We start from the raw sequence: 17,785 nt of genomic DNA, 5'->3' as shown, positions 1-17,785 counted from the left end.
AATACACAATAGCAGGGTTGCCAACTTTTAAGTTCAGCTTGGAGTGAGATTTTTTTGTTTTGGATTGGGGGGTTGGGTTGGGGGGGAGGGGAGGTGTTGGCGATTTCAATTCCAAATCTATTTATATGTAGACACTGTACATATAAGGGGATAAAAACGCAGCTGAATGCTTTTTAGCACCATTTTAAACTTGGTTTAAATTTAGTATTTGCTTGCATTCATTGTGTGTGCTTATACGAGTATCATTAAAAAAGGATGCAAGTTATTAACTTTTTAAATTTCACATTTAAAAATATAGTGTTTAATCATTTCTAAATACTTATTCAAATGAAAAGCTTAAAAATAAGTAAGCAGGTATGACCTGCAATATTCCAGATGCATGTATATTTAGTAAAGAGCTATACAGGTACCTAGTGGGTAAACCATGGCATTACAAATGAAAATTATTTTTTTTTTCTGACCACAAAATGACTCATTGCATTGGAATTTAAAACCCTTTTCTCTATTTAACCTTAAATACTACACTATTTGTAATATAAGTAATAGAAAAATAAAATAATATATATATTTCAAGTCATTAATGGACCATAATTATTGGACAAATAGTATCTCCTTAAATAGGATCTCCTTAAAATATTAAAAATTATTTAACTAAAATATAGAACATTTATTTAACTGAAAAATAGTTAAGCAGTATAGTCACATTATAAGTAAGCAATACATGAGGGTTAAATACAAGAAAACCATATTAACCCTTACGAAAATGAACCATGGTTTTATTATAGTAAAAGTGTAGTAACCATGTTTTTTTGTTTTTTTTTTTGCACATTGATTACTATTTGTATAGCCATAGTTTTACTACAAATACCATGGTTAAACTATGGTTAGTGTAGCAAGACCATGGTTAATTTGTGGTTACCATGGTTTAACTATAGAAACCATGTTTTTTTGGTTTTATTTGTAGTAAAACCATGTTCAGTTTTTGTAAGGGTTGCCTCTCCATCACTCTCCAGAATAAAATTATACTGTAAATGTTATCGACGTAAAAATCAATGCATAATATGCTGTAATGTTTACCAAAAATTGCTGCAAATACCTGTATAGTGAAGCTGTCGTCTCTATCCTATTTAAACACACTCACATGTACTGTCAAAACTGTTTGTAGAGCTCCGTGAATCATGTGACGCCGGCGAGATCAAAGCTTGTCGGGTATATTTGAAGCAATAGCCAAAAATACATTGTATGGGTCAAAATTAACGATTTTTCTTTTATGCCAACAATCATTAATGATACTAAGTAAAGATCATGTTCCAAGATATTTTGTAAATTTCCCACCATAAATATATAAAAACAATTTTTGAGTAGTAATATGCATTGCTAAGAACTTCATTTGAACAACTTTAAAAGTGATTTTCTCAATATTTTGATTTTTTTGCACCCTCAGATTCCAGATTTTCCTACCTTAACATCCCAACATCCTAACATCCTATCCTAACATCTCAATTTCAAAAAATGTACCCTTACGACTGGTTTTGTGGTCCAGGGTCACATATGGTTCTGAGCTGAAAAATGTTTGTTTGTTTCAGGCTTGCAGCCAGTGGTGGCTACTGAAGCTACATGTCATGCCCTTACCACCTACAGAGCTCTCTATCCCTTCACAGCACGCAACTCTGACGAGCTCACGCTTGAGGCAGACTGTCTGATCGAGGTACTGTACATATGTTAACCCTTACACTCACATAGCTGTAATTTTACTCATTCAAGAACACATGTAATCTGGCTTCCTGTGGATCCACAGGTAGATGAATCAACGGTTAGGGAGACCGGCTGGCTGTATGGGAGTTACCGTGGTAACAGCGGCTGGTTTCCAGAGAGTTATGCAGAGAGGTGCAGTAAAGACAGTCAGACTGAACAGACGGAAGCCGATACACAATCCACAGCACCCTCTACAAACTACCCTGGGTATGGCACTGAAACTTCTCTACTATGACTATCAAAAAATGCTGGGTTAAATATGGACAAACCAGCAGGTTGGTCAAACATGTAACCTAACCGCTAGGTCAAAACAACCCAGTCACTGTGTTTGTCCATTTTAACCCAACTTAGATTGTTTTTAACCCAGCTTTTGTTATAGTGTTCTAATTGTGCAATTTAGCTTAACAGCTCAATTTTTTTTTCAACCTGTAAGTGATATAAATGTCTTGATATTTAAAAGAGTTTTTTTTTAATCAGAGAAAGAATCCTTTTTTTAATCTTTCATCTATTGTAGCCCACTAGATTCCACATTTTTAATATTATTGAAGTTACCCACAAAAAAGCTTTTTTTTCACACTAAAAGAAAACAAAATTGAGATTAGAGAATAATTTTTAGTTATATTCCCAAATATAACCATAAACAGCAATATATTTTTACTAAAACCATTTCACTGTTGCCTAAAAAATATCATGTGGAGACTTCAATAAAAAAAGTTATCAAGCAAATTAATCATACAATCAGATGTTTGAACAGATTCACTGAAACAGTTTGAAGTTATTCATGAATTTACAACAGCAAAAGAAGGATTGTAAAGATATTATAAGCATAATCTCAATATTCACAATGTTGTTTAATTTTACAGTAGTGGCCAAAATTATTAGAACACTAGTTTTTTCACTAGCTAAAATGGTTTTAAGTCAGTTATTTCTATCCTTTGGTTTAGTGTGTCAGTAGGAAATAGCAGTTTACATTTTACATTCATTTATCCATTAATTGTAATAATCCAGTGAGATTTTGAGTCTGACAACAGCCAGTACGCCACGCAGAGATCTAAATCCAGAAGAACTGTTGCAACGTCTCCAAGATGCTTCAGGAAACCTACCTGCAAAGCTACAGTACTGTTAAAAGTTTTCAGCACTTGTGTAAAAATGCTGTAAAATGAGGATGCTGTCAAAAATAATGTCATAAATAGATTTTCTTCATCAATGAACTTCTATTAACTAAATTAAATCAACATTTAGTGTGGCCATCCTTTGCTTTCAAGGCAGCTTTTGCCCTAGGTGCACTTGTGCATATTTTTTCAGGTAGCTTTGCAGGTAGGTCTCTTGAAGCATTTTGGAGACGTTGTCACAGTTCTTCTGGATTTAGTCTGTCTCAGCTTGTTCTGTTTCTTTAGACTAGATGATGGTGAGATCAGATCTCTGTGTGGAGCACTGGCTGTTGTCAGGCTCCTTGACCAAACAAAAATCTCACTGGATTATTACAATGGCAAAATGATTGTTTGGAAATGTAAACTGATATTTCCTTCTGACACACTACAGCAAAAGATAGAAATAACTGAATTAAAACCATTTTTAGCTGGTGAAAAAACTAGTGTTATAATAATTTTAGCCACTACTGTATATAGCAGCAAAATTCAACACAAATGAATTGTGAATTTGATTTACTGCCCAGCCCTATTACTAAGTTACATACTGATTTGATGAGCTTCACATTTGTTGCCAAAAAACACAGTGTCAGTAAGTGTCAGGCATTCAGGAAGTCAGATGAAGTCATTTAGTCGCTCACCGCTCTTCTATTCTTAATCAGTGGGTGTGAAAGACCTTCGTCAGAGATTCAGCAACATTCTGTAGGTGTTAAAACCTTAACTGCTATTGAGCTGGTGGGAAATGATCTTATAAGACTAACTTATATTTAAATTTGGTTTAGGTTTGTGTTATTACTTTTAATGCATTTATTCTGGATGAATGAAAAATCATTTTTTCTCCAGAATTCCTCGGGTGGACATAGAAGGACCAACACCAACACACACACCAGTGTCTTCAAACACACAGCACTCACAGGTTAGCATGTGCAAATATCCACACACCACATATCTCACATACAATATTATTTTTTGATCATTGGGAGGAATATGATCATCATGATACTTTGCTCATTGTCATTGCACATTTGTCTGTGTGTTTTTGTGCTGTAGGCTGTAGCTCTGTGTGAATGGAGCGCTAAGACCGACAGTCACCTGGGCTTCTCTAAAGATGACGTCATCACAGTTCTGGAGAAGCAGGAGAACTGGTGGTACGGAGAGCTCAATGAGAGCCAGGGCTGGTTCCCTTGCACATATGTCTCCATGGTCACCACCAATAACACACAGACTGAGTAAGTAATGGGATACCTCTCACTTAACCAATAACATGCTTAATTAAATAATTATTAAAGGGATAGTTCACCCAAATATTTACGTTCTATCATTAATTACTCACCCTCATGTTGTTCCAAACCTGTAAGAAAGCTCTTGGATTCAATAAAAAACATCTTAACTTATGTTCTGCAAATGAACAAAGAAACTTCTCTTGCTCAGATTTTATCAATCATTTTGGAATCAATTATTGCATTTATTTAGTAGCCAATAAATATACACCAGTAACCAAACCTAAAGCTTTCATGGTTTTTGTGTCTCTTCTAGGCCGTTATATTCTACTGTGGATGAGATTGAAATTTCAGATTCTGGTCTGTTTGAGGGTGAGCAGTGTGTTATGTTTTCATTCAACCATCTCTAGTCATCCAGACGAGATATTATGACGTTAAATTTAATCATAATTTCAGAGGCTTTGTCATGGTTTTTATTTGATTTATCTTATTAGAGTATGTGGCTCTGTACACATATGAGAGTCCGGAGTCAGGTGACCTGACATTCTGTGCAGAGGATGTTGTCCTGGTAACAGAGAGGGAAGGAGAATGGTGGAGAGGGTGCATCGGTGACCAGTCTGGTCTCTTCCCATCCAACTATGTTAAACCCAAAGAGCCTGATGTATGCACATTTAGATAATTGTATATTTTTATGTATTTACAGTTGAGGTCATAAGTTTTCATACACTTAGCAGAATCTGCAAATTAATTATTTTACCAAAATAAGTGGGATCATACAAAATGAGTTATTTTTTAATTAGTACTGACTTGAATAAGATATTTCACATAAAAGATGTTTACATATAGTCCGCAAGAAAAAAAATAATAGTTGAATTTATACAAATGACCCCATTCAAACATTTACATACGCTTGATTCTTAATGTGTTGATACCTGAATGATCTACAGCTGTATAGTTCATGAGTCCTTTGTTTGTCCTGAACAGTTAAACTGCCTGCTGTTCTTTAGAAAAATCTTTCAGGTCCCACACATTATTTGGTTTTTCACCATTTTTGTGTATTTGAACCCTTTTCCAGCAATGACTGTATGATTTTAAGATCCATCTTTTGACACTGAGGACAACTGAGGGACTCATATGCAACTATTACAGAAGGTTCAAATGCTCACTGATGCTCCAGAAGGAAATATGATGCATTAAGAGCCAGGTGTGTAAACTTTTGAACAGAATGAAGATGTGTACATTTTTCTTATTTTGCCTAGATATCATATATTTTTCTTCATTTAGTACAGCCTTTTAGAAGCTACAGAAGTTACTTGCATGTTTCCCAGAAGACAAAATAAGTTAAATTTACTCTGATCTTCAAATTCAAAAAGTTTTCACCCCCTGGCTCTTAATGCATTGTGTTTCCTTCTGGAGCATCACTGAGCATTTGAACCTTCTGTAATAGTTGCATATGAGTCCCTCAGTTGTCCTCAGTGTCAAAAGATGGATCTTAAAATCATACAGTCATTGTTGGAAAGGGTTCAAATAAATACAAATGCTGAAAAACCTAAGAATTTGTGGGACCTGGAAGATTTTTCTGAAGAAGGTCAGAAAAAGTGGGCAGTTTAACTGTTCAGGAGGACAAACAAGGGACTCATGAACAACTATAACTAGAAAAAAAAAAAAAAAAAAACAACAGCTGTGGATCATTCAGGTAACAACACAGTATTAAGAATCCATGTATGTAAACTTATGAACATAAATTCAGCTATTTTGTGGACTATATTTAAATGCCTTTTATGTGAAATATCTCATTCAGGTCAATACTAAATTAAAACAATTTAACAAAAATGTTTTGTATGATCCATCTTATTTTGGTAAAATGATGAGCATTTTGCAGATTCTGCAAGGTGTATGTAAACTTTTGACCTCAACTGTATACTTGCCTTATGAATATGACTTATTTTTTCCACTTACATTATCTAATGCTCTCATTTTATGTTGTTGTGTATTTTAATAATGTGCTCACTGTGTTTTCATTTTAGACTGCCAATCCTGGAGTTCCCGGTAAAAAGCCAGGTGAGATTTGAGAGCAGGGTACCATCACACAGAAGCAAAAATCAAGGTTGGTAGTTTCAAACATTATTAACTTGCCTTCTCAATGGTCTTTAGAGATTGCTCAGGTGACTACGGCCAATGCGGCCACAACACCAGAACAACTAAGTCTGACACCAGGTCAGCTGATCGTGGTGCTGCATAAGAACTCAAACAGCTGGTGGCTGGGTGAACTACAGGTTAGTACTCTAATAAAAACAACAGAACTCAATTGAAAATCACCAGCTTTTAAAAAACCAACAAATGTGTGTTTCTAGGCACGGGGTAAGAAGCGTAAAAAGGGCTGGTTCCACTCCTCTAATGTCAGATTACTGGAGGCCAACAGTGGAAAAATAACTCCTGCATCTCAACCATGTAAGGCACACTCTTTCATCTATGCTCTTTTGTATGTAGGTGTATGTATGTGTTGTTTTCCCTCATTTGTCCCATTCTGCTCCATCCATCCATTCTCTCTGTCTTTTCTGCCCTTCCCCCCTGTAGTGTGTCAGGTTATTGCAATGTATGACTACAAAGCAGCCAATAAGGATGAGATGAGCTTCCAAAAAGGTCAGCTGATCACCGTACTCAACAAGGACAACCCTGACTGGTGGAAAGGAGAGGTCGCTGGGGTCATAGGGCTGTTTCCAACTAATTATGTGAAGATGACCACAGAATGTGATCCCAGCCAGCAATGTGAGTACTATGAGAGTTTTTGATCAGTTCCTGTTTCCACATCAAAGTTCAGAGTTGTTTGTGTTTAAGGCAAGGGTGGAGAAAAATCGAAATTGAAATGAATTAAATGAATATGAACCTTTAAAACCTTTTAAAAAAAGAGTAAATAAGATGACGTTCACTAACACAGTTCACAGTTCTTTACTTTTGATGATGGACAAAAAAAACGTTTGGCCGTAGCGTTTTGTTCTTTCCTTTCTTTTTTTCTTTCTTTCTTTCTTTCTTTCTTTTCAACAGTTTCTAATATATATTCTCTATCCATCTCTTCATTATTCATTCTCTCCTCTTCCTTTATCTTTTTTCTTCCACCCTTTTTCCACGTCATTCGCTTCATCTGTGTTTTATTGTAGGACGATAACTCTGGCTCCTCCTTCCTCTTACTCCTCTTATTTCTGGACCAATCAGAACACTGCTCTGGTCCAGGAAGCAGCCTCAAGACTCAAAACTGACTAGATTTGTTTGGATTTAACCCCTCCCCTTCAACTGTTTCTGTCTAGACCTTGCTTAAATTGCAAGTGAACACATCAGTTTACCTCCACTGGCTTTAGGATATATTTTTCTTACCGTAATTGCGAAATGTTTAATCGGGGAAAGTTATAACTTGCTTCTTTCCTATATTTTAAGAAGTGACATGAATTAAAGGGGCCATATCATGAGTATTTTTTGAAATAAAAGCTCCTAAATATTTTGTACATTTCAACTCTAAACGTCCTGTCCAGTCCTAAAAAAAAAAAACAGACAAAACATTTACTGAGCTGCAAAAATGGCTCATTATGAAATTCCTAATTTCTGTTGTAATTATAACCTGACATTTGGTTTTGGTAAATTTGGTTTTCAGTAACTTGATCTGCCCAGTCCTAGTGAGGTAACACAGAATGACTAACAAAGTAAATTGTGAAAAACTTTTTTTTTAACATTATTGAACCCCAACAGCAAATATGTGTCCCAATCTGCCAGAAAGTTATTTCTTGCATCAGTATCTGAAGATGGTATTTTGGTGCCATTTTGTTTAGTTTTAGTTTTAGTTGGCTAAATATTGGCACAAGGACCTTGACTAATTTTATAGATGGACCACAGGGTAACAAATGAAATAATAAAACATATATGACATGGCCCCTTTAAAGTGAACTACCCTTTAAGTCTGCACTGTTCATTAGCACAATCATATATTTGTATATCACATGATTGTTAGTCTGCCTCTGCGTGTTTAAATGTAGTCAAAGGAACTGATGACCAGCAACACGTGTTGCCCTCATACTTGACCAGCTATGCAGCCAGCTAACAGTCGTGACATTAGAGATCTTAGAGAGTTCGCTCTGAATGTTATAACCTTCGCTCTGGATGCATTTTTGTATGGAAAGTATTCACAATTATAGCAGAATTTCACAAATAAAGTTTTCAATTGTGAGATGCTGTTGTGATGTGGTTGCTGATGAGTGCATGTGCATGTGTGGGTTGTTTTGCATATGTGTGTGTGTGTGTAGGGTGTGCTGATCTGCTCAGTTTAGACTCTATGTGCACTGAGGAAAGGAAGAGGCAAGGTTACATCCATGAGCTCATTCAGACAGAGGAATCCTATCTGGAGGACCTGGAACTGGCACTAGAGGTGAACCAGCAGATGTTTCTAATATATTTATTATGTGTATGCTTTTGGAAAGTAATGCTATTTGATTGGACTCTAAGTTACAAATATATATGTGTGTGGATATTCAGGTGTTCCATAAGCCAATGGAAGAGTCAGGGCGGCTGACGGAGGCTGAGATGAGCATGATCTTTGTGAACTGGCGGGAACTGATCATGTGCAGCACCAAACTCCTAAAGTGAGTCAACACTGACTTCTAGAGTCGGTCTGGGCAATTGCAAGTGATGTTCAGTGTCTAGTGGATGTTCAGTGTCTACTTAGAATTTTTTAAAATCTAATATTAATTTTATTGGATGTTTGCGTGGTTAGGGAGTTTAGGGCTTATGAAAAACCATTTACCTTAAACTTAAGGCTATCAACTAGCAAACAATGGATGCAAATGAAAAATTAAATCAGTGAACTTGAATATATGAGCAAATTTGTTCAAGGCACTATAAGATGACTAAATGGCATGTAAAAAATGAGAAGTAATTATTATTAATATGAATGTAAATGATGAAATTAAAACTTTTTTTTAATTCTTCAATATTTTTATGGTTTATACATTTTATTTATGCCAATGATTTATTTATTCCTTGTTAAAAAGTATTATTCATATTTAAAAATATATATTACATAAATTACTATACAGTAAAAGAATATATAATAAAATGATTTACAATACTATAAAATAATAAAATGTTTACATTAAAATAACTACAATACTGTAAAATGTATATTTAATGTATCATTTTTAATTTGTCGCTACACCATTAATTACCTTTAGCCAAGCAGTGGTTCACCAATAGGCAGTTTCATATTTCAAGTGCATTTTGATTCCTAGACAAATGTATTTAGTTTATAACATATACAGTTGAAACCAGAAGTTTACATACACCTTGCAGAATGTGCAAAATGTTAATTATTTGACCAAAATAAGAGGGATCATACCAAATGCATGTTGACCTGAGTAAGATATTTCACATAAAATGCATTTACATATAATCCACAATAGAAAATAGTTGAATTTATGAAAATTACCTTGTTCAAAAGTTTACATACACTTGATTCTTAATACTGTGCTGTTACCTGAATGATCCACAGCTGTGTTTTTTTTTTTGTTTAGTGATAGTTGTTCATGAGCTCCTTGTTTGTCCTGAACAGTTAAACTGCCTCCAGAAGGAAAAACGATGCATTAACAGCCGGGGGTTGAAAACTTTTGAAAAGAATGAAGATGTGTAGCCTATATTTTTCATATTTTGCTTAAATATCATTTTTTAAAATATATATTTAGTACTGCCCTTCAGAAGCTACTTACATGTTTCCCAGAATACAAAATAAGTTACATTTACCCTGATCTTCAAATTCAAAATGTTTTCACCCCCTGGCTCTTAATGCATTGTGTTTAGAAACTACAGAAGATACTTGCATGTTTCCCAGAAGACAAATAGTTGTAATAGTTGCATATGAGTCCCCTCAGTTGTCTTCGGTGTGAAAAGATGAATCTTAAAATCATACAGTAATTGTTGGAAAGGGTTCAAATACACAGAAATGCCAAAAAGCAACAAATTTGTGTGACCTGAAGGATTTTTCTGAAGAACAGCAGGCAGTTTAACTGTTCAGGACAAACAAGGGACTCATGAACAACTATCACTAAACAAAAAAACAAAACAAAAATGATTATGCAGGTAACAACACAGTATTAAGAATCACGTTTATGTAAAAGCTTATGTAAATTCAACTATTATTGTCTCTTGTGGACTATATGTAAATGTCTTTTATGTGAAATATCTTATCAGGTCAGTACTAAATAAAAAACAGCATGCATTTTGTATAATTCCTGTTATTTTGGTAAAATAATTAACATTTTGCAGATTCTGCAAGGTGTAAGTAAACTTCTGTCTTCAACTGCACGTATCATTTACCAGGTGACATCCTGTGTGTTTTTCAGAGCACTACGTGTCCGTAAGAAGATGGCTGGAGAGCGGATGCCGGTGCAGGTGGTGGGTGATATCTTGTCCTCAGAGCTGACTCACATGCAGGCCTACATTCGCTTCTGCAGCTGCCAACTTAATGCTGCGGCTCTGTTGCAACAAAAAACAGACAAATCACCTGACTTCAAATTTTTCCTAAAGGTAAATGGAGTTCAGTACTTTATAATAACAGAAAAAAGCCCAGGTTTTTACATTCTACTACTTTCAGACAGGTATAGCATTAGCACTGGTATGTATTAATCAGTGAATAATATTACACAATATTGTTTTTTTTAAACAATAAACAATATTGGTCTAGTGTTGTGATGCTGATTGATCAGTGTCCTGAAGCAAAACCAGTTATTTTACACAGTAGCCCACAAGATGGTGCTGTTGATTACTATTTTGTCATGGAATACTGTGGATGTATTCACTGCTGATAGCAGTAAGACAATAATTGTTCTTCTCTTTTTTCTCTGTTTACCTTCTTTGTAGAAAATTGCCAGTAATTACCGCTGTAAAGGAATGCCACTGTCCAGCTTCCTCCTGAAACCCATGCAGAGAATCACACGCTACCCACTGCTGATCAAGAACGTATGAGAAACTCCTCCTTAACTATGGAAAATGTAACAATGGTTAACACAAAATCATTTATTTGTTTCTGAAATCTGGTGGTGTAGATTCTGGAGAATACCCCTCCAACTCACGCAGATCACGCAAACCTGCGGGCGGCACTGGAGCAGGCCGAGGAGTTGTGCTCACAGGTGAACGAGGGCGTGAGGGAGAAAGAAAACTCTGATCGGCTGGAATGGATCCAGAACCATGTGCTGTGTGATGGAGTCATTGAGGTGAAACACTGAAGAAAACCTTTTTGTGCTACATAATGACCTCAAACAGCTAAAACAACAGCTTTTATTATGTGTTATGGTATGAAAATGTTTTTTGTAATATTATTATTTTAGCACCTCGTTTTTAACTCTCTGACGAACTGCCTGGGCCCTCGAAAACTACTGCACAGTGGTAAACTACATAAGACCAAGAGCAGCAAGGAGCTTTGGGCCTTCCTGTTTAACGACTTCCTGCTCCTCACCTACACCTCAAAACAGTTCTCATCTGGGCCTGATAAGCTCTTCAATCCCAACTCAAATGCACAGTACAAGATGTATAAAACGGTAAAACAGCGTGACTGTTAATGAAGGTGTCTATCAGGAGCTTGTATTAGATTGTTTTGTAACGCTGTCTCTCTTATTCTAGCCTGTGTTTCTGAATGAGGTCTTGGTCAAAATGCCCTCTGACCCTTCCAGTGATGATCCAGTTTTTCACATCTCACACATTGACCGTGTTTACACTCTCAAGACTGACACCATTAATGAGAGGTACACACTGTACACACATTTAAACTAAAATGCTCAGATAAAGGCCTGCAGCTGCAATCATACATGCACATGATTCACTGAACCTTAAGTGAAATATAAGCTATAAAACATTCAGTGTAGGCTAAAGCAAAAATACGCATTTATTAGAGTAAGTGTCTGTTGTACAACAGTATTGATCACTTTCTTGTTAAATTAGAACTACATGGGTGCAGAAGATCAAAGCAGCATCTGACCACTTCATAGAGACTGAGAAACTGAAAAGAGAGAAGGCATACCAAGGTTGGAATTCATTGATGACTATTAAGAGTCAATGTGATTGAATGTGGTTGTAATGAAGAATGCTTGTGTATGTTGTCTAGCTCGCTCACAGAAGAACAGTGGAATCGGGCGACTGTTAGTAACGGTCCTGGAGGCCACAGAGTTGAAGCCCTGCAAACCAAACGGTTAGAAAACACACACACACACACACACACACACACACACACACAATTAATCTGGGCTGTTCACACAAACATCCCAGAGTCACTTCATTAATCATTGACCTCAGGGTTATTATAATTTTCAATTTTGTAGTTTTTTTTTTTTAAACAAATTTTAAGTTTGTATTTTAAATTTTAAGTTTCACTCTATTATTTTTGCATTTTCAAGTTTTCAGTTTTTGTCGTTTTATTATTTGAACTGACAATAGTTTAAAATGTTTAACGATCCTATGGTGCACAGTTTTATTATCTAGTGTCATTTTCATTTTTGGTGCAGATTTGATAAGGTTGAATAGGTTTCAAGTTTAAAAGTAGACTTTTTAAAAGTTTGTGCTTTAAGTTGACTTGAAAAAGCCTTGTCTGAAAGTTTAAAATAGTTTAGATAGTTTAACAGTGTTACAGACATACAGACACCTATTCAGTAGATCATGCATTTTGTCTCTGCTGTTCGGTGTTTCAGGCCATTTAGTTTTAACATGATTTGACATTTAGCTAGCATGATTTAACATGAATTTGCATGTTGTTAGCCTGTATTAGCGTGTTGCAAGCATAACTGTAGCATGTTTAGCTAGCATGCTAGCTTGTTTTATTACACTGGTGCATGTTTTAACACACTGATGACATGAATTAGCATGTTGCTAAAATGATTTAGCACATTGCTAACATGATTTTAAATGTTGTTAGCATGATAAGTGTTACTAGCACAAATTAAAATATCTATATTAAGTTTTGGGGTCAAATGTTTTATAGTTTGTTCCAACCGGATGAGATTTATATCAAACTGAATAGTTTTGGAAGTAAGACGTGTATACTGTATATAATTTTAAACTTGGCTTTAATTTCTATCTTTAAAATATACCGTATATAAAAAGGTAATCAATTTGAGTCTTTTTTCAGTTTGTTCCAGTTGAATAAGAATCATGTCAAAATTAATATTTCTATTTTTTATTAACCGTAAAATGAACTAAATTTCTCTAAAAATAATACGCAATATGTTGATAGCATGATTAGTATGTTTTCAGCATATATCATTTATAAGCATTAGCATGTTGTTAGCATTATAAGCATATTGCTAACATGTTGCTAGCATGATTAACATATTGTTAGCATGTTGCGTGCACATTTTTAACATGATAAACGTGTTGCTAGCATTATTTTGAGCATAAACCTTATTATTCTCTTTAAAATGTACTGTATATCAAAAACTAATCTATTTTAGTCTTTTTTGTTATCAGTTTGTTCTAGTTGAATAAGAATAACATCAAAATTAATTTTTCCATTCTTATTTTGAGCAAAAACATCACTAAATTTCTATGAAAATAAGACGTAGCATCTTACTTTTATATATTTTGGCAAATACATTTCATCCAAAGTGACTTTAATTGCATTCAAGTTATATACTTGTGACCCTGGACCACAAAACCAGTCGTAAGTCGCACAGATATATTTGTAGCAATAGCCAATGCACTGTATGGGCGATTTTTCGTAAAAAGATATTTTGTACATTTCCTACCATAAATATATCAAAACTTAATTTTTTATTAGTAATATGCATTACTAAGAACTTCATTTGGACAACTTTAAAGGCAATTTTCTCAATATTTTGATATTTTTGCACCCTCAGATTCCAGATTTTCAAATAGTTGTATCTCAACCAAGTATTGTCCTATCCATGCATGCATCAATGGAAAGCTTATTTATTCAGCTTTCAGATGATGTATAAATATCTATTTCAAGAAATTTACCTTTATGACTGGTTTTGTGGTCCAGGTGCTTATTTCCTCCATTCCTTGGGAATCAAACCCATGACAATGGCATTGTACTGCAGGAAACTTTTTGTATATGCCATTGTTTTGCTCCTCTAATGAATGTATCTAGTCTTAAGAACGTTTAGACATACTACAAAAAAAAAAAATACTGAGTAGGAAATGATGTGTGTGTTTATAGGGAAGAGTAACCCGTACTGTGAGCTAACCATGGGTGCTCAGTGCTACACGTCCCGCCATCAGCCCGACACGCTCAACCCCAAATGGAACTTCAACTGCCACTTCTTCATCAAAGACCTGTATCAGGACGTCCTCTGCCTCACCATCTTTGAGAGGGACCAGTTTTCTCCAGACGGTGGGATTCAACACGGCACCGCACACACAAAATACACATACACAAAAACAGAGATATTTTTTTTTTTAACAGATTGTGCTTTCAATACAGATTTTCTAGGTCGTACTGAAGTTCCTGTAGCAACAATAAAGAAGGATCAAGATGGTAAAGGTCCATTGGCACGGCGTCTGCTGCTCCATGAAGTTCCAACAGGAGAGGTCAAAGTGCGGCTTGACCTGCAGCTTTATGATCAAACACCTCACTAGTGAACATCTGTTACATTGGCACTACAACATTAAACAGATCATTTAACAAAAGTTTGGTAATTAGTGTTCATTTTTAAAAGTATAGGAAAGACCTACTTCAACCACTTAACAGATGTTTACATGTGAAATACAGGCTGGTAGTCTCATATATACTCTCACACATGCTTAATATTGGAAACTGATTTGTACTGAAATTTTTACATTTTTAAAGTGCATTAGTAATTTAAACATATTCTACAATTCAGCTGTTTCCTTTAAACAAAATTAATTTGATTTGGTTTTATGGTCTGTTAAATGTGCCTTACTTTTTTTTCATTCTTTAAAAGCCAAAGACTGCAATAGTAGAGTCGAGAGAAGTCTAAAATACACTGCTTAGCATTATCAGTCACTGGCAGCTTTAAATTAGATTTTATTTTACTTTACTGCCTTTAATCTGAACCCATTGTGTACTGTAACTTCCTATGTATAAATAGATCAAAAAGATGCCACTCAAATTGCTGAACTTCAGCAATTTGTATATTCCACTAAGCCTGTCATACATGTGCTTCCCGAACCTGTTCCCGGAGCCCCATGTGCATGTTTATTGTTTTATTATTAAATACTGAAACACTGTTTTAAAAACACTGTAATATATTTATTATATAAAGACTTAATGATAAATAATGTTATTGGAAATTATGTGATGGAACACAAATTATGCTTTAAATTTCTAATTGTGCAGATTTATGAATACTTAAAAAATTTATAATATGGGTCTTATGGTTTTCCATTGATGATTTTAATAACAGCATTGGCTTTATGAACAGACTGGATCTGGATGTTGTACATTTGAGTTGTTGATGATGGATGTTTAAAGTTTGTGTAGTTTGTTCTTTGTTTAATGCATAATTCTGTAAACATCTATAGGAATAGATTATGGATCTGGGTATAAATCATATACTGTACACCAAAGACAAAAATAAAAACAGAATGTTTACGATTGTTATCTTAAAAAACCGTTTTCTACTTTTTGGTTTGTTTTGATATTTTCTCTTTAAATGTATTTTCTTTTTATTTCACATAATTTAAAAAGATAAATGAAAACATTTTCATAGGCAAAAAGTGGGAAATATTCTCAGCGTATTTTGCTAAAAATCTCCAGTTAAAGGGATAGTTCACCAAATAAAGAAAATTCTGTCATTAATTACTCATCCTCATGTCCATATCCAAACCCGTAAGACCATCGTTCATCTGAGAAATTTTTAATGAAATAAATGAAAGGTATGGTAATACTTTCTGTACAAAAAGTATTCTCATAGCTTCATAAAATGAAGGTTGATTTTTGATTATGGGTGTATAGTGTATAATTCTGCAGCTAAAACTATACTGACAGGTTTGGACAGGGTGCAGGCTAAGGCCCTGCGGTTGTGTTGTGAAGCTTTCAGAAATTCACCTGTAACCTCAATACGATTCCAAAATGAATGGAGATGCATTCGGAAGATCTTAGAATCAATCCACGAATCGATTTATTGTCCCATCCCAAACACTGTCATACTGGACAAATCTGCATGGGCATGATACAACATACCCTGCAATAAGAGTACTTGAAGAATGTTGGGAGTACGGCCGTATCACTATTAGTACCTTTGGATGGAGGGAGAAAAGAGGCAAAGGAAATGGAAATAGGCACTATTGCATGCTGTAAGACAATAAATATGACTGCCATCCCACCGTGGTTATTCTGTTTTCCTATAGTAAATATGGAAATAAAAGACATTGTAAAATCTGGCATATATCAAAATATTCAACAGTATATAGAAAGCAGGTATGGTGATACAATACAGATGTACACGGATGCATCCAAAGATAACTGGCAAAACAGGTGCAGCTGTATTCATCCCAAAACACAATATTAACATCCAAAAAAGATTTTCAGATCATCAGTTTTCTCAGCTGAAATAATGGCCATTATTTTAGCACTACAAAGGGTAGAGGAAGTTAAGCCTGCTCGGATTCCATGTCCTCCTCGTCAAGTATCCAGAGTGGAAAATTTGTATGTAGGCAAGATCATTTGGATGAAATAAATCAATGAATTTTTAGACCAACTCAACAACAAAAAATATACACAGTTTACGTGGGTTCCAGCGCATGTGGGTATTGAGGGAAATGAAAAGGTGAATAAGTTGGCAAAAGAAGCTCTGAAGGCAAAACACAGAAATACAAATACCACTTAGTAAATCAGAAATAAAAGTTATCATTAAAGACAATATTAATTAAATGTGGCAGGACACATGGGATCAGGAGGAGAAAGGAAGACATATAATATTAAGAAAGAAGTGATAATTAAAAACTGTATTAATCTGAGGTGGCAGGAGAAAACTGTTTTAACAAGGCTGAGAACAGGGCACAAAAGTTTAAATAGTTGCTTAAGATTAATAGGAACACACCAGACAAGATTATGTATACACTGTGGAGAAGTGGAAAATGTAAAACATGTACTCTTGATATGTACTTGATAAAATACTGTGAAAACATGAAAGAACTGGAGAGGGCATTGAATAAAAAAACTATTTAGTCTACCTGGCACACAATCTATAATTAAGGCTGTCATAACCTTTCTGAAAGAAACTCAGCTTGTAAACAGGATTTAGATTTTTTATTACTTTTTTTTTTTTTTTACACAGTAGATTATATACAATTTAAGGGCATCACTCTGCTGTGGCGACCCCTGATAAAGAGAGCAAGCCAAACGAGAGAGAGGGAGAGAGAGATTATGGTTAACACTCTCTTTTGGCTTGCTTCCTTTTATCATTACCATAACGCTACAGGAACATTATTTCAACCATAATATTTGTAGCAAAAATCATGGTAATAATAATTAATACTACTACTACTAATAATACTACTACTAATTATTATTATTATTATTGTACATTTTAGTACTTATGTAACACCATGGTTGTTTTTCATCAGGTACCCTCCAAGGTACACCTCTGTACCTTATCTACCCTTAATGCGTGTGTACTTGTATGGTACTAGTATGCTCCCTGGCTTTTACGG

General features: G+C 34.8%; 1 protein-coding gene across 1 annotated transcript in view; it reads left to right on the top strand.

Moving 5' to 3' along the window:
* Window positions 1-15,741, top strand: part of LOC127183129 (intersectin-2-like) — a 59,451-nt gene extending 43,710 nt beyond the window's left edge. The window contains exons 20-40 of the mRNA XM_051138970.1: window positions 1,587-1,708; window positions 1,799-1,962; window positions 3,747-3,819; window positions 3,954-4,132; window positions 4,440-4,495; window positions 4,618-4,784; window positions 6,151-6,184; window positions 6,278-6,399; window positions 6,478-6,574; window positions 6,701-6,892; window positions 8,416-8,537; window positions 8,645-8,751; window positions 10,504-10,687; window positions 11,021-11,119; window positions 11,206-11,373; window positions 11,488-11,697; window positions 11,780-11,901; window positions 12,098-12,180; window positions 12,261-12,344; window positions 14,328-14,501; window positions 14,592-15,741. Of these exons, the coding sequence (XP_050994927.1) occupies window positions 1,587-1,708; window positions 1,799-1,962; window positions 3,747-3,819; window positions 3,954-4,132; window positions 4,440-4,495; window positions 4,618-4,784; window positions 6,151-6,184; window positions 6,278-6,399; window positions 6,478-6,574; window positions 6,701-6,892; window positions 8,416-8,537; window positions 8,645-8,751; window positions 10,504-10,687; window positions 11,021-11,119; window positions 11,206-11,373; window positions 11,488-11,697; window positions 11,780-11,901; window positions 12,098-12,180; window positions 12,261-12,344; window positions 14,328-14,501; window positions 14,592-14,746 (2,714 nt within the window). The 3' untranslated portion in view covers window positions 14,747-15,741. The remainder of the gene's footprint in view (window positions 1-1,586; window positions 1,709-1,798; window positions 1,963-3,746; window positions 3,820-3,953; window positions 4,133-4,439; window positions 4,496-4,617; window positions 4,785-6,150; window positions 6,185-6,277; window positions 6,400-6,477; window positions 6,575-6,700; window positions 6,893-8,415; window positions 8,538-8,644; window positions 8,752-10,503; window positions 10,688-11,020; window positions 11,120-11,205; window positions 11,374-11,487; window positions 11,698-11,779; window positions 11,902-12,097; window positions 12,181-12,260; window positions 12,345-14,327; window positions 14,502-14,591) is intronic.
* The last annotated feature ends 2,044 nt before the right edge of the window (window positions 15,742-17,785 follow it).

This window comes from Labeo rohita, chromosome 20 (assembly GCF_022985175.1).
Source record: "Labeo rohita strain BAU-BD-2019 chromosome 20, IGBB_LRoh.1.0, whole genome shotgun sequence".
In the NCBI taxonomy this organism is placed as follows: domain Eukaryota; kingdom Metazoa; phylum Chordata; class Actinopteri; order Cypriniformes; family Cyprinidae; genus Labeo; species Labeo rohita.
The sequence above is the reverse complement of the archived record's forward strand: the minus strand, read 5'-3'. Positions and strand labels throughout refer to the sequence as shown.